Raw genomic sequence first — 24798 nt, 5'->3', positions numbered from 1 at the left:
CAGCTAAAGCGTTCAGCAGTCGGGTCGACTGGTCTTCCGCGGTTGTTCGCCTATCCCTACCGTCGGTGTCGTCCCCTGACTGGTTCTTATACTGGTTGGGTTTGTATGATTTTTTACCTGACTGGTCCTGGTTCTGCCAGGAGCGTTCCTGACTGGGGTGGTAAGAGTTCCCTGATTGGTTCTGTACCCAGTCCTGGTTGTGCCAGGAACGTCCCTGACTGGGGTGGTAGGAGTTCCCTGATTGGTTCTGTTCCCACTCTTGGTTCTGCCAGGGCCGTCCCTGATTGGGATGGTGAGCTTTCCCTGATTGGTTCTGTACCCAGTCCTGGTTGTGCCAGGAGCGTCCCTGGTTGTTTTTCCCCCCCCTTTCCTGCTTCCTACCCCTACCTCGATGGCTGGGCTGCCTGTCTTTTAAGTGTGAGGGTGCAGGGTGTCGAGGAGCGGTTGGCTTCCGGACCTGGGGCACCTCGTCGCCCTCTAGGGCGAGACGGTCAGGTACTGGCTTCTCTACGCTGTAAACTTATCTACGCTGGGCTTCCTCCTCCTCAGGATAGTCTTCCACTGAGTAGACTTGGGGGGTCTCTAGGTGTTTCCTGGTTGGCTTGGGTCGTGCTTCCCATGCCAACTGTGCGTACTGTCGCGTATAGCTCAGTGTGGACTGGAGGAGCCTGCAATGAGTCTCTACACCGGAGCGTATGCTCTCGTGCAGGTTTGACATGTACGTGAGGAGGAAGTCCCTATCTCCCTCCCCCCCCCCGATGAGGGGGCCTCTACCCTGGAAGTAGGCTGCTGACAAGCGCCTGAAGTACTCTCGGGGATCTTCGTCTACTTTCTGTTTGATGGCCTCGGCGGCCCTTCGCGCGATGATCGGGTCAGAGTATGGGCGGTACTCCTGTCGGAGGGCCCGGCAGACGAGTCGGTAGCTCTTTTGAGTCCGACTGGGAAGTGCGTCTATGAAATCGCGGACGGTGCTCGTGGTGGTCTTCCAGACCAGCCAGAGTCTCTCACGCGTGGTGGGTCGCTCCAGGTTGGTGAGGTAACGACTGACGTCTCGTAGGTACCGATCGATGTTGGCGGCACGGTGCGCCGGGTCAAAACGTTCTATGTCCCTGGCGAAGGACTCGATTCGCCGGTCACGGACATCTCTTTCCCGCGCGGTGAACGCTGGCTCGGAGTCGGATGACGATGAGTCGTTGGGGTCGTCCGCCCATAGGCCACGCCCCATGTGACTCGAGAAGAGGAGGGGCGTCTCTTGGTAGTAGCCTTCGCTCCTCTTACTCTCCTGGCCATGCCGACGTCGCTCCTCCCGTGGGTGGGAGTCGGCGTGGCGTTCGTCGCCCCAGCGGTCGTCTGTCCGCCGCCCTGTGGGCGGGGGGCAGTCGCTGGTGCAGCAGGTGCAGCAGGCGCTGGTGCAGCAGGCGTCTGGGCAACGTGGGATGAGGATACCTGTGGAGGTGGGATTACCTGTAGCTCCTGGTTATGGACCTGTCGGGGGAGGAACGAACACGCAAGCTGGTTGGCTCCATACCTACCTGTTTTCCTTTTCTCCTCCTCACTCTCTAGGTCCGCCTCTCTCTGGGCGTTTTTCCTTTCCCAATTATCGATTTCCTTCTCTCGGTCTTCGACTGTTGCCCCTAAATACGCATTTTGCACTTCCAACTCAGTTGCTCGGTTTTGCAGCTGTGCGTTGGTTTTCCTGTGAAAGGTTTCTCTGTGGAGAACAAGATAAAGCATCTCTGACAGGGTGGTAGCGTCTACCTTACCTGTACTTTTCAAGGTCTCTGCCTTTTCTTTCAACAATTCCTCACATTGGTTTTCTGTGAGCGTCCGCAGATATTCACTCTGTCCCGGGCTAGGGGGAACCGCTTTCATGAGCGCGTCATGTAACAGCTGGCCGGACGGGGCCGAGGGCTCTGCAGTAGCACTCGGGCTGTTGTGCTCTGACATCTTACCTGCTAGTCAGTGCACTTTACTTAAGCTTAGGTGGAGCTCGTACCTGTAGCTTGAATGTCAAATAACTTGACTTGAGAGGCAAACGTAAATAGGCTTGTAGTCAAACTGCGTTTGCGAAAGTCCTATTGTTGAATTTTAAATATAAGCAGGTTTTAATTCAACTGTTGTTGCCTAATGTTAGGAGTTAGTAGCTATGCAAGCTTGAAATAAGGGGTTCTTAAATCAAAACGATTGAACTGTGTTAGATCGTCTGTGTCAGTCTGAATCTGTGTCAGTCTGAGCGGTGGTAGCTCTGTCTGGCTCCGCTCGTTCTGGCTGGAAGCTGTTTTAAGGTTACTAGCATTCAGTGCTTGGCATGCGCTCAGTGGTTACACAATGCAATTTAGGTAATTCAGTGTTTCAGTCAAAATTGTGATACTTGTGGTAAACTCTGCCTGAAAGATACCTCACACGGGGCACCATATGTTGTGCTCGTTATTTGGGTGAATTTAGTTAGGTAAAATAAAATATTAATAATCCGAAAATTATTAATATTTCATAAAATTATTAAAATATTAATTATGTAATCCTGGATAAGGATTAACCTAGGGGCACCACCTGCAGTGTTGCAGGACCTAATCTGAATCACCTATAGTCTAATCTGAAGTGGGAGAGTTCCTAATCCTTAGGCAAAAGGTCACCACAATCATCACAAAGTCACTCTGAAACAGTTAAATTCTAATAAAAGTTGACAATATTTATTATATATAAAATAAAGAAGAGGTATTGGCAATACATTCAATGCATTTCAGTTATAACTAAGTTATTTTCTAAAACACTTCGCTGCAATGGTGAGGTAAGCGTGAGGGGATTATATTCATCTGCATGGAAAGTGTAAGGCACTGGATGGACACTAGAGGGAGGCAGAGTGTGTGTGTGTGTGTGTGTGTGTGGGTGAGTGGTCAGCTGACTTCGGTTCAAAATGGCCGACCCGGAAGGACCGGCCGGACACAAAATGGAGGACAAAGGGGTGTGTGTTCGACCCAAGATGGAGGGCAGCCTATGTGTGTGTGTGTGGTTGGGAAACTATACCGATCTCGACCTAAAATGGCCGACCTGGAGTGGTAGGCCGACACAAGATGGAGGGCAGCCTATGTGTGTGTTTTTATAGGGAGAGGGTTCGTGTACGCGCTTCCGCACGTGCCCGAGGGGAAGAACTAATGCAGTCTAGATGAAAAAGGACCGCGAGGTACTCGCTTCACCACGGCTAGGGTTTAACCGACGTTTAACTGGTGAAAGGAGTTCCCCTCGGCTCATAGACTATCCTAGACCCGCTTCAGCGGCTCGGTGAAGAGTTAAATAGCTAGCGTGTAAACACTCAGATTCAGTAATGCATGTATGGGCACCATTACAGTCAGACACAACAGTCACAGATTAATTTACAGTATCATATCAGTCAATCATGTATATCTATGGATATATATCATCTAACTCTAAACAATTCTAAGCCCGGACTTGAGTGATCAATTCAGTCTTACTTGGCTTGTTCGCTCAGCTCTGCACACGCGGATGCAGTGGTTTGTTATGGTCGGTCTCGCAAGGTTCCTCCGGCGGAGAGGGGGGGATGCTCGTGTAGCGGGCGTCCGCTGTCCCGGGAAGGAGGAGCGGAGGGTTGAGAGCCGGCAGTCGAACCCAGCTGGCCACGCTGGGTTTCTGGATCTGCTGTCGTCTCAGTGGAGGAAAGGGGGAATCTCACAGCTCGCTTCTTCGGGTTGAGGGCACTCGCCTGGTCTAGGCGATGCGGGTCGTTTTCAGGATATCACAGCCAGCTTAGCTCTGATGCAGGGGTCGTCAGGCCTGGTTGCGGCCTTTGCTGCTCGGGTTCGAGGAGGGGGGAAGGGCGGTTTGTCTCGAGCTAACCGCACGTCCTGTTGCGACGATTTGTCACTTAGAACTTCTCAGGAGGAGGACCTGTCTGTAGCTAGGCTACGTAGGAACTGAAGATTTGGGGCTCCAAACCTGTATATACTGTGAGGTGCAGGGCGTGTCTTTGTGTTGGTGAGCCACTCTGATTGGCTCACCTTATCTCACTTACAGACAGGAGTCCTTTTGTCAATCTTCGAAACAAAGGAATGGCTCCCTTCCCTGCTGTTTTATCATAGGTGTGGTATTCAAATTGGCCAAATGGCCAGGTAGGTGGGGGTTGTGTGCTCCCACTGTCTCCACATGGACCAGCTAGTATTCAAACAACATGTTTTTCATTCAATGTCAGTGTTCGTTCAACATGTTGTTCATTCAATATCAATATTCATTCAATCTCAGTGTTCATTCAATATCAATTTTCATTCAATATCAATGTTCCTTCAATATCAATGTTCCTTCAATATGTCTGGCCCAACACCGCTCAGGCAATTAATATAGAGCAGGAACTCCAGAGGGAGGGGAGAGAGAGCAAGAAGAGGAGGAGTCTGGCTGGTCACATAACAGGGGGTAGCTAATCCAAAACATGTATGGGATATAGCCAATAGCCAATCCATAGTTTGAACTCACTATTAGAAGATTACTTCTATAACAAGAGTACATTATCCAGTTTGGTGGCAAGATAGGCACAGCAGTTCTGCACAGTGTTGTTGAGCTATTTTTTGTAAGTGGGGGACTACTATGATTACAGTGGAGACACACACACACACACACACACACACACACACACACACACAGTACTGTAGCCTACCTGTCATGGTCCTCTTGTGACAGTGTCACATCTTGTGACAGTATCTGATCAGGAGCATAGGAGGAATCCGTTGGTTCCACTGTGATTGTGGAGCAGGATTTGCTTGGGCTGGGCTCCAACGGGCTGCTGTGCTCGATGTGCGGCCTTTTGGCAGGGGTTGGAGTTGACAGAAGGAGTGGCGAGCAGCCCACGGCCACTGAGCACCCAACAGGTCTCACTTGAATCGCTAAAACCACACACAAGTGACACAAATAAAAGATGCACACTTCGACTTCGTAAGAGAATTATAACACTTTGTTTTGCAACCGTAGCTTACTAAACAACTCGCTAACACACACAAGAAATGTCACCTTTACTCCGTCTTTTTGGCTTCGGCGGTCTTGGGATTGAACAAGACACTTGAGCAGAAGCGTTCTTCATACGTGGAGCATCATGCTGGCAGCCCACATCTTTTGTCAGTGGCTAGTGGACAATGTAAAGATGCTAACGTTTATTACAACAAAACCACATAAGGGACTGTTCGTTATTTATGAGAGGTGGGGTATGGTGCAGAAAGGGGGAGGGATATCAAATATTTTTTGGAGTACTGGGGAGGGACTTGTGTTTTTTATTTTGGCTTTAGGGAGGGCTATACAACATTAATTTTTTGTATTTTGTATATATTTTAAATGCGTTTTTTCATTCCAAAATTTGTGTTTACTCCCCTATTTATATCTATGGTTTACCTGTATGGTGACTGGACTTGGTATCTCCCATTCCTTCCTTTCACGTAAACCGCTGCTCCTATGCACTGTGTACAGGCCCTCACTCGGTCCTGCTGTTTGCTTGGTGCATTGACTGGAAACGTTTATCATCGCTTTATATTGTTTCAGAGCTGGAATTGTTGACACATATGCAGTTGGCTAGGCTCAGGGCCGGTTCGAACATATAGGCGACATAGGCGACCGCCTAGGGCGGCACTTGAAGGGGCGGCAAATTGTGCGCCTTCACTTGCAGCTCTCCAAATATTCTCCAGCGCTCTGCCTCTCATGCTCTTCCCCGCTAGATCCATTCTCTCGCCGCTGTCCGCGGCACGAACCGCCCGCCCTACTATGCCTCTGATTGGCCTACCCTGATATTCTTACCCTAACCCAACCAATCATCACTCATCATGCCTAAACAAGCACTACTACTAGCCAATCAGAGGCAGAGGAGGGCGGGTCATCATGTCTTCTCCATCCCGCTTGAATGAGGAAAAGGGACATAGCCTACAAGTAGACTAATTTACATCATTAACTTTGGGTTAAGGTAGCCTAGGCCATGTGCTCATATGTGTGTACCAGTATGAGTGTAATCAGTAAATTAGCGTGATATTTCTAATGTTGTTTCTGGGTTCCAAAACAATCTGTTTCCCTGTGCGGTGCGCAGTGCGCACTTTGCCTGCCCATTCATTGGAGAGACCAAAATTCCAAGATACAATATCTGAAGTTTCTCAAAGTTGAAACTACTGCAGTAGTAGCCTACAATGAAACAAGACAAACTTAATGGACTGGCAACAATCTCCATATAAAATGAACTGGCAGAGAGAATCCTAATAGAGGATGATTGGATTTATTTAAAGACCTTTGCTAACGCAGCCCCCGCTGGTGTCCACTTCTGAAAGGTAAACAAGCTTTATTTGCCAACAGCTCGTAACAACAACTCGCCTTTGTTAAGTTGTGAATCTGCTGATGATATAGGCTATAGGCTAAATACATTGTCAGTCTTATATTACTGTGGTTGCGCCGCCGTGCGCACATTCCGTGTTTTATGCACATGAGAAAGTGGTAGATAAGAGAGATTTGCATAGTTTGAGGGTCTGAAAAATGAGATTATTTGGAAAATATCTGTGCTGTATCATGACTGCTGTGGTTATTGGAGTTATTATGCAGACCTGTGCAGACCTGTGGCACGTTATTTTTGTAGGTAGGCTATATGGATGTGCAAAATGCCTGCATATTGCGTCATGCATACTTTGATGCTGGTATGGTGTTGCCAATTGTGGGCGGCATAATTTGTTCTCGCCTAGAGCGGCAGAATGGCACGCGCCGGCCCTGGCTAGGCTACTGTAGGCTTTATAGCTAGGAGATGAGGCAGTTATTGGGCTGGGTAGCCTACTAAACGTTATATGCCCCCCGCCCCCTCTCTCCCCCGATGTCATAGGGCGCTATCAAACGTAGCCAAATCATCGGAAAAGGTCATATTTTCTTCAATACTACCTTTGGTGTGAATATGATAAAGTGTGGTTATTTATGGTGGAGGGAGGGTCATGCATTTATCTCCAGTCACTCAGGGAGGGACATGGAAAAATATTTATAGATCTGGGGAGGGTGAAGGAAAAAAACGAAAACAAAGTCGCCCCTGCACCATACCCCCCCCCCCTCTCATAAATAACCAACTCATAAATAAATCATAAATCATAAATAATCATAAATAATAATAATCATAAATAATAATCATAAATCATAAATAAATCTCATAAATAACCAACATACTAAAGTCTAGTAAACCAGCATTATTTGTAATTAGCCTAAACGTAGCCGACGTTACTTACTTTCGAAGGTGAAGCTGAGGCGCCCACGGTCTACACCGATGGGACAGCATTAGCTGTCAGGGAGAGAGAGGCGAAGCCCATGGTGTGCTCCATGAGGTTACTGAAGCAGTCCACTGTGAAATGCCTTGCGCATAATCTGGAGCTTCCACAGATACCACTTTCTTCAAGGTGAATAAATTCTAGCCAGCGGGTTCGCAACCACGGTATTCTCGGGAAAGCAAACAAATTTGGAGGTAGCACACAACCGAACACACAACGTCAAACCATTGCTAACCGATAGCTAGCATTAGCAACTTAGCGTTAGCTTGTTGATAACGTTGTTTGGCTAGCTCTGTACCACTCAGTCAGCACTGCGCAGTTGGCGGTCGGAGACAGACTGACCAGAGGATGGCAGCAGAACGGCACAATGACAGTGGAGATTGATTGACAGAAATGTCAACCAATCACAACTGGGTTGAAATATGATAGTACAGGGTGACGTCAGCAAACTGTAACTGAGCGTTATCAATGAAGTCCAAGTGGCTGACTTTTGATGTGAAAATCCAAAGGCATTTGATGTTTTTGAAGTTTTTGGCATACATGGTTAAAGATGTGCACTGCATACCCACAGATGTGCCCTAAAAGAAAAGAAAAAAACATTTATGAGTTCAGCTCGACTTTAAGCCTCCCTCTAATTAACCAGACACCTCCAAACTAAACTCACTATTGTCACACCAAGTCATTAACACCTGGCCCAACAATAGCCCTATACTAATCTATCCACAACATACAAATCACAAAACAGCAGATTTTTTTAATTTTTATTCCAAATATCAAAATGTTTTAAATCCAAATGATTACTAATCGCTCATGTGTTCATTTGTGGAAACCCCCGAGCAACAACCATGTAACTCTGGCCCAGGCCGCAGCACTGCAAGCCTGCCCTTGTTCTCGGTATAATTTCCGCAAAGCACACACACACAGCGCCGAACACGCTACGTTCCCTCGGAGATATGGGAAGGGAAAAGTAAATAAACACTATAACGTTCCCTTCTTGTGAATGGACCAATGCTACTCAATAGCAGTGAGGCCGCGGCCACCTCGTCAGCCTAGCTGCTCTTTAGCAAACACACTTAGCTGCTATTAGCCGCTAACGTTTAGCAAACATTTACAAAAACGATTCATATCCCGGTCGAGTGTAACGGGTTTGGTTCTCAAAATAGAATTAGGCTTGTGTCTAGACGAACCAGACCCGCGACATACCACAATAGAACCAAATAAGCACAAGGTTATCAGACAGAGAGTCAGCAAACAGGGAGTTGGCTTACCTAGCACAGCCCGCGGACAACAGGCTGGCCGAGGCAGACGGCTCTTGCTTTACTGGATAGCTCAAGCCGGGGTGTGGAGACTAGCTACCAACCAGCCTCCGCTCATTAATTAAGACCCTATTAGAAATAAGTATCACACACACACTCACACCCATATGTGAAAACAAAAGAAAGACAAGGCACTAGAGAAAACAGGAGCGATAGAGAGAACATGGCATCCTTGATCAAACTAGCAGTATATGGCAGTGATAGTGACAATAATAACAACATTAAATTAATTAATCAGAGCACATAATCATACAAGATGTTATTATGGAATCATAAGTACACCTACTCCCATAATGAGAAGACAGGACATTTTTGAACATTTGAAAATATGATGTGGAACAAATACATTTATTGCAGGTAGATTATTCCAATCAGAGGGAGCTTTAAACATAAATAAAGGCTTTCTTAGCTATCGACTTAGAGACTGCAGGAACAGAAAAAAAAAGTTGCCGGTCTCAATTGATAGTTAGATGAAAAAGGAACCAGAAACTGTTTTAGATCGTGGGGATAAGACATCTACATTTAGAAATAAACTGCAGCCAATGACGCTGTCTTCTAATCATGGGAAGTATGTGGGCCTCGGGTAATGTTTATCTTTACCACAACCATTAAGCATCTTCCATTTTTAGATTTCATACTCATCAGTTCCCTACTACATTTCTTCCTATAGGCCCTCTGGGCTTTACTTAATGCTTTTGTATACCCTTTACTTTTTAACCTTACATTTTCAGCACTAGCAACATTCTTGTGTTTTAAGCATTTTCTTAGCTTTTAGATATTCTTGCCTTTTTTGTCTGCATTCCTTGTTAAAACATACAGACTTTTTACAGGATTTCAAGTTTTTTTTCTGCTTTACCTTTTTTTGGAGGGAATGTAGTCTTTGCAATATCAATCATAATACTGCAAACCTCTTTTGTTATTTCATCCACTGACATTTTATCTAAGTGACCCAACATATTATCTATCCACTTTGTCAAGCAAGCTGAATGTAAAAAAAAAAAGAAAATCTACTTTTTCTTTATCCCATTTACCAATGTCTGTCTGATTTTCACTATTTTAAACTGTAGGCTTTAGTTGAACTGTCTGCTCAGTAATAATTCCTTCCATAATTTCCCTCCAGGAGCACTTACACTATACAGTGCTTATCAGAAAACAAAGAATCAAACTCATGTACACAGACATGTCTTATCTTGCTCAAAACAAATGGTGACCCGATATATCATGTAATCAATTACACTACTATCAGCTGCTTTCCCAATGTTTGAGTCATCACCACATCTACCATTCAGTATGCTGAAAGATTTCTACACATTCTAGCAGTGCGTTACCATAGTTACCGAAATCTATGTGCACATAATTTGATTTTTATCTTTAATGGGATGTTAAACATTTCCAGTTCAGCCCCACAGCACAGTTTCTCCCCTAAAGTTTCGTCACTGTCTACTGGAGTAACATTATCTCTTTCTTGGGTGTGGTCATTCATATCACTACAGATTCAAAAATAATGGTTTTCAATACCAATATCCAAAATAATGTGTGTTAATTCATTGAACATACCTACATTAGAATATCTAGTGTTGTAGGGATATGTAAACAGCCAGTGTATATACGAGCCAATGCAGTGCAACACCCGTGTCAATCTTCACATTCACAGCTCAAGTCACACCACACAGCAGCAGGGGCGGTGCCTGACTATAAAATCCCCAGTTTGCCCCAACTTCTGAACATTCTTCTACTCGGTCCTATCAGGTGAGGATTAACTGGTCTCTACAGTTCTTTTTCAGTTCTGTTTGCCTGCAGGTACAGGCCAAGTTAGGTCTTAGGTCAAGGCTGGATTTGTTTGCAGACTTTTTTACAGTAGTCATTTTGTGACGACGTCTTGAAATTATACTTTTCATATAATTATATTAAAAAACAACATTGTAAGACATATGCCTATACGCTACTGCAATAATAATCCTCTCTATAGCATGACTCAGGCCTTTATCCACAGATGTACCTGTCTAATTTTATTGTTTTATTCTCTTACTTTACCTTACTTATTTTTTAAACTTTTTTATTGTTTGTCTTTTTATATGCTCTTTTATGTTGTCATGATTTGTCATATATATGTCTCTATGTTTTAAGCTCTTGCACCCCAATTCCAATGTAGTCTTGACTGCAAATGGTAAATTCACTGACTCTGACTCTGACTCTGGCATGATTTGTCCTGAATTTACAACTTCATAGAAGGTCTATGAACACTGAGTAAGGACCAGTTTATTTCCACAGGTCATTTACTCTGATAATTACTTTGGCTCTTAGATGGACAGGCGTGCCTGACTGCAAAAAATAATCCATCTTAAAGAATCATTATTTACTCTCATATTCACCCTTATTTATTAGGGTTTCAAGCCCCACTGTTTCTTTCTTCTTCTTCTTCTTCTTCTTTTCCTTCCGTAAAACTGTCTATATCTCAGAAACGCTAAGTAACCAAATTTTTGCACCTATTCTGGAAAACTCACCCACTACTCAGAAACAAAAAAATGTACTAATCTACCAAAGTTTGGCGATATTACCAACACCTCATTTCCTGTTTTTTAACCATCCATACCACTGGGCCAATCCCTGAAATTTGGCCCAGTGACAGATATGACAGATATCCTAGCCCCTTCGGGGGCAATAGGCTTGAACCCCTGGTGTTGCTGCTTGCGACTATATTTATTATTATTTTTGCAAAACAAGAGAAAGATTCTGCCATTGATAACTCCACTTGTCTCCAATGAGGAAGTTTCTAGAAATGAATGAGGAATTATCTTGCAACAAGTCAAGGCAGCTCACTGCACTATCTATGAAAAATGACACTCCTGCAGATTCTGCAAAATGTTCTTGAAACTAGTTGATTAAGTGGAATTACCTAATAGCTAGATGGAGATTTCTTGCAGTGTTTGTATTCTTGGCTCGTGTTAAGCTCTTCCGTCGATGATCATATTCAGTAATGTCTATTTGAACTCTATTTCTCTGTCTCTCAGCAGCCAACATCCACAGTCAGCAGCCATGCCTTCAAAACTGGAGACTGCCATGGAGTCGATGATCACGGTGTTCCACCGCTATGCCTCTATGGACGGACAACCCGGTTCGCTCAACCGCAGACAACTCAGATTGCTGCTGGACAACGAGCTGTCTGGCTTCCTTAAGGTGAGCAGGGACAGTTGCTTTTTGACTTTTACATTTTACGCAGTTTAACAGTGATTCTAAACCCTTTTCATATCAAAGACCCCTAATTTAGTCCACATTAGGTCCACGGACCCCTGATTTGATGAGACTATCAGACACAAATCTGAAAATATGTTTATTGTCAGATATGATTTTGTCCAGAATGACATGGCTATCTGTATTTTAAAGGGATAACTGATCAAAACAGTCATCCTTACACTCTCTAATTGTGTTCACTTCTTGTAAATGAATGAATGAATGAATGAATGAATCGTTTATTGCGCCCCAGGGAATTTGCTCTGCACAAAGAGAGCCCAAAAAAGAAACATAATCAAATAATGAAACAAAAGATAATTACCGAGTGCTCACTGGTCAGCTCCAGGAATGTGAGGTGCTCTTGAAGTATACAATTATATCCAAAGGTAAAGCATCAGCTTGCTTCAGGCACTGATCTCACACTGAGACAAGGTGTAAAGGTTTAAAAGCCTTTATTTTAATAAAGTTAAAATGATCACTGCCGACCGGTTTCAGCCTCGCAGGCCCTTCTTCAGGGCGTGTAGGAAAGAAAGAAAGAAGGCCCTGCGAGGCTGAAACCGGTCGGCAGTGATCATTTTAACTTTATTATGCCCTAGAAAATAAAGGCTTTTTAACCTTTACACCTTGTCTCAGTGTGAGATCATAATAAAATAATGATTTGCTGGGGACCCCTGGAATCGCCTCAAGGACCCCTGGTGGTCCCCAGACCCCAGGGATGCTCAATAGTGGGCGTCCGGGTAGTGTAGCGGTAGATTCCCTGGCTACCAACAGGAGGGTTCGCGCCCCCGTGTTACCTCCAGCTTGGTCGGGCGTCCATACAGGCACGATTGGCTGTGTCTGCGGGTGGGAAGCCAGATTGGGGTATGTGTTCTGGCCGCTGTACTAGCGTGAATGGAACTGGTGGGAATAGCATGATCCTCCCACGTGCTATGACTACGTCCTACCGGTGAAGCTCCCCGCTGTCAGGTGAAAGGAAGCGGCTGGCAACTGTACATGTCTCAGAGGAAGCATGGTGCTAGTCTACGGCTCTCCCCAGATGAGAGGGTGCAGCAGCAACCGGGGCAGCAGGGGAATTGGCCAGTACCATTGAGGAGAAAATAGGGGCAAATCAGAAAAAAATAAAAATAAAAGGAGATGCTCAATAGTATAGTTTGTAGGGGAAAAAATAAGAAAAAAACAGATGCTCACCAACATTGAAAGTTATTGTCTACTTTCAGCTAATAGGACATTTGTAACATTTTAACAGCATGTCACTTATACAGTATGATTAAATATTTTATTGTGAATCTCTCCCCCCCCCCCCAATAATATACAGTCTCAGAAGGATCCTGCTGCGGTAGACAACATCATGGTGGCGCTGGATGCCAATGGTGACGGCCAGGTGGACTTTGAGGAGTTTGTTACTCTGGTTGTTAAGCTTTCCATTGCTTGTGAGGAGTGCTATAAAATGCACATGATGAACAAGAAGACGACAACGGGAAAGAGGTATTAAGACAGAGGAAGAGAGGAGGGGGAAGAGAAAAGCATTTCAACTGTTTAATGATTGTACTGTCCATTATATACTTGCATTATGGACTTGCTCTTGACGAAGGCGGTCGCATTTCTTCCTCTCACTCCCCCAAAAAACCCCGGCCCCACCCCCCCAACCCCCACCCCCCGCCTTCAGCAACATCCCCCCGCTTTCGCACCCCCCCCACCCTTTCGCACCCCCCCCACCCCCTTTCCCTCCCATAACCAAAGTGGCGCCGTATGGCAGCCTTCTGCGTTGTGGTGTGGGTTATCTTGCTGGTAATCCTGTACATGTTACAACAAATGTATATGTATTGTATAATTTCTAAGCGTGCCTTTATTACTTTTCAACTAGTAATAATGTGAATAATCTGAGTGTATTTTATTTTAATGCATTGTCCAATGAATCTGATGGCGCCATACTATGGCGACTCGGTTCTGCTCTCCTCACTCTGAGAGCGAACCCAGAAGAATTTCGCTTGTGATACTTGTACCATGAAGTGACAATAAAGGTTATCTCAACTCTCTCTCAATATACACTGATGATTCCCAAACTGCCAAGAGTTTGCTTTGTGGTTTTTGTTTGGGTGTGTGTAACTTTGTTCCCAGTGTTCTTCTGCTTGACCACTAGATGGGGTAAGAGTATAACAGCATTCATAAGGTTACCATCAGCATAATGAAAATCTATATGAATCAGTTAGATATAGACAGAATACAGTTGCCATGGATACTTTCTTGCTTATTTGTTGCTAGATCATCATGTGAGTGAATGTAATAAAAGGAAGGAGGAGGACAAGAAACTTTAGCATTTTTTTCCCACACTGTCGGAGAGGAGGTACCGAAAAATCTCAGATTGTCTTTGCATTATAAATTAAACCATATCAAACCAGATCAAATAAATGTTTGTTTCAACATAACCACTATAGACTGTGTTAATTAACAGCATACTCCCACATACATATCATATACTGTATCATCATAGAGGTTATTACATACTGTGTAATTTACAGTGGCTGCAGTTTAGTAATTTAGCAGCAGTAATGTGTTTTATATTTAATTAATTCACACTGTTGAGCCTTTCTTTCTAAAGCTCAGTGATATTGCAGTGTTTCAGATCAAATGATTGCCTTCTGTCAATGAGTATTATTTGCTTCATTGACACTGACAAATGGTAAAGCCTAAAGGTTAAGGTTATCATTAGAGTCATGATCTTGAAAATGCTCTCGCGTCTGGTCTTGGTCTCCTCCCAGCTCGGCAACAGGCTTGGTTGGTGGAGCGCTTGTCTCACTGAAGGTCGTCAGCAAGGGGGGACAGCGGGTCGTCCTGAAAAAAGAAGTCAAAACAGTCAAGAGAGTGCAGAGCCAGGTCCAAAAACATAATATGCACAACATAACAGCTTATTTCACAGTGTTATTAAAGTGCAAACCAGGGTTCCAGCCTAACTTTTCCACTGGTCCATACTGTAGCTGGGTATGCAGTGAACTCTTTATGCATATACAGAGCTCCAGACTAACATTGGTTGCACCGGTGCACCATTTTGTAGGCTATAGCCTACATTTTGGGAATTTCTTAAATTGAAACTTTATTAGATTTGCATGTAGCCTAAATAAATATCACTATCTATCACCAACTGAGTTAAGTAAGTAAGTAAAACTTTAGCACCCTTCTCAGCACGGATGCACAGAGTGCTTCACAGTGGTTTAAAGTCAAAATATAAAATCCAACAAAATATAAAATACAGCAAAAAGGACATAAAGATAATACACATCATACAACATGAACTAGGGCTGCACGATATGAGGAAAATATGCGATGTGCGATAACACTGTTCAATATTGCGATGATGATATGATCGGCGATAAATAAATAAAAATAGCTATAAATAAACAAATATTAAAGGGTAGGCTATATATTAGCTACAGTAGCATGTCTTTCTGCTTTAATATATACACAGCTAACATAGATCCCAAACATTGAATAGCCTATGTCCATTAAATAAAGAAATGTAACAATTATTTCTATTCAAACATGCTTTTATTGAACATATTGCACTTGAATAGGGGCGCACAAGGCTCAAACTCAGAGAATCTCTACATTCAAACAATTTTAAACCCTGTGGCCTGAAGTAAAAAAAATATATATTTTTTTCCTATAGTTGAATGTTGGAGCTTGACTGCAGAATAATATGATTAGGGTTGAGAGGGTGCGATGTCAACCAAATAGCCATTGCGGTGGTATTTATGAATTAATTAATTGGTTTATGAAGTAGCTGCGATACTGTTACTGGATAGGCTACTTACTACTACAGCACAGTCAAGTGGCTGAAGCACTATAGGCTATCACTACCAGTAATATTGAAAGGCGCAAAACAAATAAGGTTAACATACAGATCCTGACCAACAATGTGTGTGTTGCTGACAGAAAATAGGCAGAATTACTGGCGGATAACGTTAGTTATCGCGTGGCTTTTGAATGTAACATTACGTTATTGGAGAGAGAGAAACACAGCAGCATGGATTTAATGGAAGCGACTTCATGGAAATAGGTGAGTTGAATTCACAGTTGACCTGTTCATTACTCACATTGGGTTGAAAACAGGAAAGAATGTGAAAGTGTCATCTTTTTCAACATTTTCACAACACAAATGACTTCTGCTCCTCATCTAGTCCGCCTCCCCTCTGAACTGCACCTGGGCATAGGGTGCGCTTGTTCAACAACGCCTGCACCTCCCCCGATCATCATGTTGAGTTGAATTGGCCTTTTTTATGATTAAATCTGCAAATTTGTAATTCAAACAGGTGATTAATCACGATGGTCCGATGGAGAAGGCTCAGAGGCCCGCCTCCCCTCCGCTATACTGCTTCTTTAACATACTGTGCGCTTGTTTAACAACGCCCGCGCGTCACGTTGAGCAGTTTGCCTTTTTTATTATTCAATCTGCAATGCAAAGCATTATGGTAAAGAAACCACGTCACTGGGTGGCAACGACAAAGGAACCCTATGGAGCCCAAGTGGCGTGAGGCTTGTGCATCTGACATTATGTAAAGTCATTGCATAAATGTGTTTTTATTGAAAAAATGCCCAGATATCGATTGATTGATTGATTGATTGATTGATTGATTGATATTTTTATATAAGTGTCATGCACCTGGGTGCCCAGCCCATATGGGCTTACAAGACACTATATCATAATTACAATCGCCAAGATGGCCACACAACAAATCATAATATACCTTTGTACAGAATCAGGAAAAGAAAGGAAAATAAAGGAAAGGGCATTTCATTGAGACATTCACTTTCCAGAAATAATTATACTGGGTACTGTCTTAGTCGCCAGGCATTTTCTATAAATCTGGCTAAAACAAAAATTCCCTTATCAAAAAGCCAACTCAACATATGACCTTCTGACAGCCAAAACAAATCGGGATTCTTCAACTGGATTTTCTCAAATAAAGGATTTCTCAAATCATTGTATATGGGACAATGAAACACAAAATTAAATTCATCCTCCACAACACCAAGATCACAAAAAACACACAAACGCAACTCTTCAGGAACACATGTATATCTACCTACCTCAATTGACAGTGGTAGGGTACCGGTTCTTAACTGAGCACTGCCCAGATATCAGTGAAAATGGTCAGAAACAGTGTTGGGAAGTAACGAGTTACTAGTTACTCGTTACTGTAATAATATTACTTTTTCCAAGTAATGAGTAGTGTAACGAATTACTATAGAATATAAGTAATAATATTACAGTTACTTCAAGATAAACGAGCTCGTTAGTCGTTGTTGTTGAGTCCATTCTGTGATGCAAAACGACACGCAGTGGGCATTCACTGATCACAAGCAGCATGGCTTTTAACGCTCCCAAAACAAGGTGACGTCACCGCAGAGCACATTCAGAGCACCCTCTCGGCCTTGCTGAGCCGAGGAGGAAAATCCGTGGCTGGATATATTCCCATGACTTTGTTTTTGTCGGGAAGAAAGGTGACGTGACACGAACATCAAAGTCAAATGTAAACGGTGTCCAGACTAGGACAGGTAGGCTACTAACACTCTTTCCACTGTGAAAAACACGAGCTCAAACTTCCTAACGTTAACGTTACGAGACGAGAGGACAGCACAACAGAAACCGGAAAACTGTTCAAATACAGAGATAACGTAAAAACTCACAAGCTGGTGGACATCAAGCATTGCTGTTATTATTGTCAGGTTAATGTTAATGTTGCAGAGCTAACGTTATTTGTGACACAACTTGTTAAGCAAAGATGTAGCCTATACGTATTGAGTTTGCATTGGCCGTGCATTATACTGCATTCTATAAAACAGAAGCTGTTTAAAAGATTGCATCTTGTCAGTCATCACTTTGAGCCAGGTGTGCTCTTCATCAAGCATCTCTGTAGGAAGCTGTGCTCTGGCAAAGCGATTAGTTTAAATGGAACGGCACATAATAGACCTAGTTCACATATTCGCACGCAAAGTCTGCATTTTGATGAGAAAAACGCCATGGGCCTTTTTCACAACGGCCATTTGTGTCTAGAAGACAGAGTATACACAGGTGCAACCAACTAACTAATTAGGGCTCCAGCACTGGAACACCTAAATGGACTGGAAGTTGGAAGCCCTAATTAACATCTTGGTGCACCTGTGTTACCTTGTGCCTTTTAGACACAAAATCGCTGCAGCGAAAAAGGCCTATTGCCATTTGTGTGGAATGTAACGGAAAAGTAATATAACGAGTATCTAACGAATTACTTTTGGCATGGAGTAATAAGTAAAGTAATAATATTACTTTTGAAAATAGTAACGAGTAATATATAACTTTTTTAGTAATCAGTGCCCAACACTGGTCAGAAACCCCTGGTGGGGAATGAGTTAACTCATTGAGTGCCAGCCACTTTTGGAGAACGGACGCTCCCAGTGCCAGAGTTTCAGAGCGTTTTCAGTGATTTCTCGAGGCCCACAGAATATTGTGTGATATTACTATGTAAACACCGAACATGCACAAAGAACGATGAGACTCTCTTCTATCATCTGCAAAAAAAAGTTTATTGATACCATTTTCCGTTCTTTAGTTATGAGCCGGAGAAGATAGGCTGTTTTGAGCAAAAAGACAGGTTTCAAATTATAAGCTGAGATATTCAGCCTTTTGTGAAATGAAGCATTTCAAGCACATTCACTGACTCTAGCTAATATTTTCTGATGTAGTGACGTGGTGTAGTTGTGTGGTGCCTGCGTGCCCGACCCCCCTCTCCCCCCCTCAGCTGCAAACTCCTCCCCACACTAACACACAGCCTACACGCACCCAGTCTATTTTCGGAGCGCTTCGTTTTTGTGCGCCGGGCGGCTCCCAGCGCGACACGGAAATGCCAAACCGGACTGCAGGGAAAGGTTTGGCCCTTCGGCGTCGGGTGCTGCCTTTCTGGCGGGTAATCGTGTGGAGAAACTATATGCAGACAGACAGACAGAGGCAGAGGAGCTTAGTTGTGGGCACGGATTGACTGCGGTTCGCAGACAACGTCAGCTGCAGACAGAGCAATCTATATGGCTCTGGCTGCAGCATGCATCGGTTTCTCTTTGATCACGGCTTTTTCCTCCTGTTTTCCGGACCTTTCTGTAATCTGGAGAGCACTGTCGCCACCTAATGAGTCCGTAAAATAGGTTATACACCTTCAATAGCTCCCATATTTGTACAGGAGATGCCTGAGGCTTTGATCCACGTCCCCCCGTCAAAAAACGCAATTGACGAACATACTCGTCCTTGGCACTCTACGTTACTAAACGAAATGACGAACATACTCGTCCATGGCACTCAATGAGTTAAAGGGACAGGGTTAGACCTCAAATCAAAAAAAATTATTTTCTCTCTCTTATCCATCTAGATCAGGGGTTCCCAAACTTTTCATCTCACAACCCATCCATTGGTGTCCCACCACCACCTGGGAGGGTCCTGCGACCACCCGGGGGGGGTCCCGATCCACACTTTGTGAACCACGGATCAAGATCAGGGGTGGCCAACCTGAGGCTCTCGAGCTGCATGCAGATCTTTGGTCGTTCTTATGCGCTCTCTGCCCTTTGCTGCCTCGCAGGCTAACTGCACAGTGAGACGGAAGGAGATGAGTCTGACATCTTTCTTTCATCTCTTTATAGCCAAGTTCACGCACACACGTACACATGCACACACACACACAAAATGCCCAAAAAACCCGGTAGTCTTGTTGGAGTGGATATCACGGGTGCAACGTTGTTATGGTCAAACTTCCCCCACTTCACTATATCACGCAATATTTGCGAGGGGTTTATATACACCCCATGAAGAACTATACAACTCAAACTAGGTGTACTTGGACTGTAAACGCTACTGCACTGCAGCTGGCCAGCACTGATGTTCAAGGCCCTGTCTCCCCTGGAGAGGCAGCAGCAAGCTCTGCTGCCTAGAAAGATGCAAAAGCTTACAGCACCTGGTATTCCCAGGCAGACTCCCATCCAAGTACTAACCAGGCCCGACCCTGCTTAGCTTCCGAGATCGGGTGTGTTCAGAGTGGTATGGCCGTATGCAATTAAGTCAGCAGCAGGACAGCCTTTTATGCATGTTCAGAGCAAGGTTATTATAGTGAACTATACAACTCAAACTAGGTGTACTTGGACTGTAAAAGCTACTGCAAGCACTGCAGCTGGCCAGCACTGTTGTTCAAGGCCCCGTCTCCCCTGGAGAGGCAGCAGCAAGCTCTGCTGCCTAGAAAGATGCAAAAGCTTACAGCACCTGGTATTCCCAGGCGGTCTCCCATCCAAGTACTAACCAGGCCCAACCCTGCTTAGCTTCTGAGATCGGACGAGATCGGGCGTGTTCAGAGTGGTATGGCCGTAAGCAATTAAGGCAGCAGCAGGACGGCCTTTTATGCACGTTCAGAGCAAGGTTATTATAGTGAACTATACAACTCAAACTAGGTGTACTTGGACTTGTAGTGAGAATATAAGACAGTTCGCCTCCAGCCCTGTAGGGAGCGCTACAGGAGCTGGTGTAAGGTTGAGTTCCCATGTTACATGACACGCCCACTGCTGTATAAAGACTGGTAGGAGCCCTCCCCTGGGGGGACTCAGCCAGCAACTCTCTTAGGTAAGACCTACCTAAATTTGTTCTCTGAAATAAATATACTATGTAACCTTTATAACTTTGTAATTATTTATTTGCTAGTTTAGTCTCACAACAAATGTGCCGAAACCCGGGATATGAATTATGGATTATAGATTATGTAATATGTAATATTTGAAAAAGTTAAAAGTTAGAATGTATCTCTCTAGGAGCATGGCTGACAAAAGCGGAACTGTAATCAGGCCGGTAGAGGCAGAGAGAGATGCTGTTTGGTTATAGGTTTTTTCACATGTGGCTGCTGTTGTTATGCCTGTAGGGGGGTGATGTGACCTGATGGCAGTTCTCTAGTTCAGATGATTTGGGAGTGAAATGGTTGGCTGCTTTTGTGTTGTGATTCAGAAGACACCACTACGTTAGTAAGCATTTAGAATGCAATGTCGACATAAAATCATTAGATGATAAATTAAAACCATTAGATGGTAATTAAATGCGTTTAGAAGATAAATTCCAGTTAGACTGGTACTACCATAAGATGGGTATATAAAACCTCAATGAGGCGTTTAGAACGTACCGTTAGACGAGACCATAAGATGGGTGGGTTTTTACCAAAAGCAAAATTGTTTACAAGGTGTGTAGATGAGGCATTAGATGCTAGTATAGGATTAAACAGCTAATAATTTGGAAGACGGAGATATTTTGAAAAATGCACGGCCTGATAAAATATACATATTCGATCCAAAATTTAATCAGATGGAGGCAAACAGACGATTGAATGTACATAATTCGAACAAAAGTTCTCAATCATTTTTGAGAAATGATCAGTCTTGGGTATGAGAGTCTGAAAGCCTGTGCACATTGATCTCCTGATGAAGAGTGGAAATTGATGCATTAGATGCTATAAAACCATTAGATGGAAATTAAAAGAGTTTAGAACTAAACAGATTTAGAATCTACAGTAACTAGGTTACCTAACTAGACAGATTTATAATCTGCACGGATTTAGAATCGGACGTAACTAGGTTACTTATAACTAATAATTTTAAAAAAAGCCGGCGGTGGAAGTTCTGATGAGTCACTTATCACAGATGGAGAAAAGAGTCATGCAGTCATTGTGTGGTCCTGTGTGTGGATAGCTTGCATTTTGGTTGTGTAGCTGTTTCTGTGTGAGTGAATTGTGAAGAAAAGCAAAATAGCTATTGAGTTAACATAAGGGGAAAATGTCTTAATTATTGAGTGTGTCATTCTATTTGGCGCCGTGTTTAGGTACATGTACATGTAATGAATGAATGAAGGCCTATGTGTGTTTGAGAAGTCAGATATAATGCATATCTGATAAATCTATAGTAAATAGTAACTTACATCATGATGGTTTTTTAAATGGGGAGACAGTCATTTTATCTAGGAGAAGTGTCAATGTGAGAGTGAATTAGCATTGGGGTAAAAGTAGGCCACTGCAAGACAGAGTAGCTTAGAACAGGAAACCAAAAGTAAAGTGATCTTTAAAAGTGGGACTTGATAGGAATGAATCGGTATTAACTCATTCCTGGCCATATACTTTTCTAACGTCTTATCAGGAGTTTGCCTCCCAGCCAAATACATGTTTGACGTGTTTTTGTTTTTATTAGTGCTTACAGTAGTTCAAAGACTTCCCCAGCCTGTGACATGGTATCAGGTCCCTGGCCTCAAAGATAAGCCGACAACACGTGATCAAACACAACTACCGCAGCTGTTGTTTTGAAATGGGGGAGGAAAGAACAGAAAAGGCGCGAGAAACGCTGCCTTGTTGCAGAGTAGGAGAGACGCCATTGTGTGCAGTTGTGCCAGTGTGCTGAGTTGAGTTGAAGTTGAAGTTGAAGAGATTAGCTAGTAGCCTATAGTCGTCAGTTTAGTTAGCGTTAGTTAGTTGTAGTATAGTCTGTAGTATAGTTTAGTTAGTTAGTTGTAGTAGTCGTCCATTAGTCTAGTCAGTCATGGTAAAGGCAAAATAAAAGACCAAACACTGCATCGCCCCTCGGCGCGCTGCCCGAGCTGGTCGCCTTGCTGCAGGGCAGCGAACGCTGGATGAGTTGTTCGCGGTAGTCAAACCCGTGACCAACATCGATCCGGTTCCAGCGCCTGGTCCCAAACCCAAGCCGGATCCCGTTCCTGTGTCCCAGCCCAAACGAGACGAGACGGAGTCAGAACTTTCTGACGAGGAGGAGAACGAGGACAACACAGCAACAGACAGGATTTCCCAGGAGGAGCCATTTTCCAGACCGCATTTGCGCCGTGCAAAGACCCGCCGGGATTACATTGAAAGTGACTATGACTCTCAGCCATCACAAAGCTCCCAGTCTTCTGAAGAGGAGATGGTGCCGTCGCCAATTGTCCATGTCGAGGGCGAGGAAGACTGGAATCCAATGCGACAGGACCCCGATGATCGCGGTAAGGAGTAATTTTGTTGTTGATGTAACCCAGGTGTTTAAGTGGGGTTTAATATTTTCGTTTTTAGGCTCTTTAAGTTGTGTGTGTGTGTCTGGGAGTGTGTGTCATTCTTACCTGTGTCATTCTTACCTGTGTCATACTTACCTGTGTCATACTTACCTGTGTTATATACTTACCTGTGTTATAATAATTACCTGTGAAGATGCAGTAATCTGTAAATGTTTAGGAAAGTGGAAATGTGCCTTTAATTGACTTCAGTGGGAGTGCCCGTGGGGTCCTTCCTTGTTTGGTTTCCTGGGACGGGGATTGGACAGTTCATTTCCTGGTCTAGGGGACGTGTTAGCGACCGCATGGTTTTGGCGTCGAGTGATTGGCTGGGAGGATCACATGAGCAGAGCGCGGAGCAGCATTGGACGGTGAACGGGCGAGAGCACGAGTGGTGTGGAGAACGAGCAAGGAGACGGATGCAAGAGAGACGGCAGCGGAGAGCGAGCCACACAGAGAGAGATCTGTTTGATTTTGATAACCAGTATAGACTTAGCCGACATTCCGGTGAAAGCTACGGGAATCCCAGGGCGGACAGCCTGTGAGAGCTGTATTGAGAACGCCTGGAGTCTGCTGGACAATTTGATGCTACAGGCGCATGGCATTAGCTTCTCGGCTAGTGAAGCTAGCTTGTTGCGTGTTGTAGGGCCACTGTACTAGCTCAGTCAGTGGTTAGCTTCGTGTTAACTGGTGCCTGCCAGATAAGTGAGTACCGCACGTTGACCGAAGTCTGTTTAGCCGACGTTTGCACGGTGTTCGGCTTGAACGCAGAGTAAAGGTGACGTCGGGGGATTTGTTCCTGTGCCTCTCCACGCCAAGGCTGCCATCAACGTTAGCCGACCAGGAGGGAGGACCGCTCTGCTCGAGCTACGGCCTGCCTGCCAGTCACTTGCACGTCATTGCCAGGTGTTCGTTCGTTCACATCAAGGACTACAGGTATCTTTCTTTATTTTAGCTCACTTCGGGAGCGAAGCGGCTATAAAGTTTGTAAGCCTCAACGTACCCGAGCAACGACTCAGATCTGCAACGAGGGTGGGATTTGTTTTGGGAAACTGTGGATGCTAACGATGTAGCTCCGATGTAGCATTGCTGACATTAGAGACACACAGGACTTTATTGGTTTATTTGTTTAATTGTTTATGCATGCTAGTCTGCTATCTTCTATCAGAGTGTTGAGTGTGTTCCACAGGTTGCATTGATGATGGAGAGTATCTGAAAACACCAACAGAGATACTGTGTTATTATTTGAATTTCTGAAAGAACTAAAAGAGTTTTGTTTATTATTTTGATTTCCTGAAATACTGCTCCAGTGTATTGACATTTCATTTAAGATACTAAATACTATATTTTTCTATAAACTTACCTTGTATGAGTGACATCATTTCCTGTTAAGAGGTACTTACCTTAAGGTCCTGGGTTATACACTAGAAGGGAGAAGGGAAAAACAAATGATTAGTACATAGGATTAGTATATTAGACAGATATATTATCATATTTGTACATTTATTTATATAGATAATTGATTAACATTTAGATAATATAGTGTACTAGGTGGGACTAAATTTTAAAGGGCACTTACCAGAGCTGATGGTGAAGGTTCACTGCAAGGGTGAATTGTGGGTCAATAACTAGACATTACTGACATTCAAAACTAAACCAAACCTCAAGGGTTATAATTATATACTTATAACGTAGCGATACAAGAGGGAATTCAGGTGGCACTACCCTGTAAAAACAAAGGGGGTTAAAGAAGTGCTACATTGATATATATGCATATTGTACAGACAGTACACACACACACACACACACACACACACACACCTGCTGAGGTCTGCATGTTGTTGTTTACCAGCTTCACGCACAAAGTCCCAGTGATGATGTCATCACACTCACACAAAGTCCC

General features: G+C 43.9%; 1 protein-coding gene across 1 annotated transcript; it reads left to right on the top strand.

The window, feature by feature from the left end:
• Positions 1 to 10331: 10331 nt before the first annotated feature.
• On the top strand, positions 10332 to 13820 carry LOC310781135 (protein S100-A1-like). Its single transcript, XM_083641681.1, has 3 exons — positions 10332 to 10339; positions 11602 to 11767; positions 13137 to 13820. Exons 2-3 carry the CDS (start codon positions 11627 to 11629, stop codon positions 13311 to 13313), a joined length of 318 nt encoding a protein of 105 aa, XP_083497807.1. The 5' UTR covers positions 10332 to 10339; positions 11602 to 11626; the 3' UTR covers positions 13314 to 13820.
• Positions 13821 to 24798: the final 10978 nt, after the last annotated feature.

Source organism: Poromitra crassiceps, assembly GCF_964638095.1.
Source record: "Poromitra crassiceps genome assembly, chromosome: 8".
NCBI lineage: Eukaryota > Metazoa > Chordata > Actinopteri > Beryciformes > Melamphaidae > Poromitra > Poromitra crassiceps.
The sequence above is the reverse complement of the archived record's forward strand: the minus strand, read 5'-3'. Positions and strand labels throughout refer to the sequence as shown.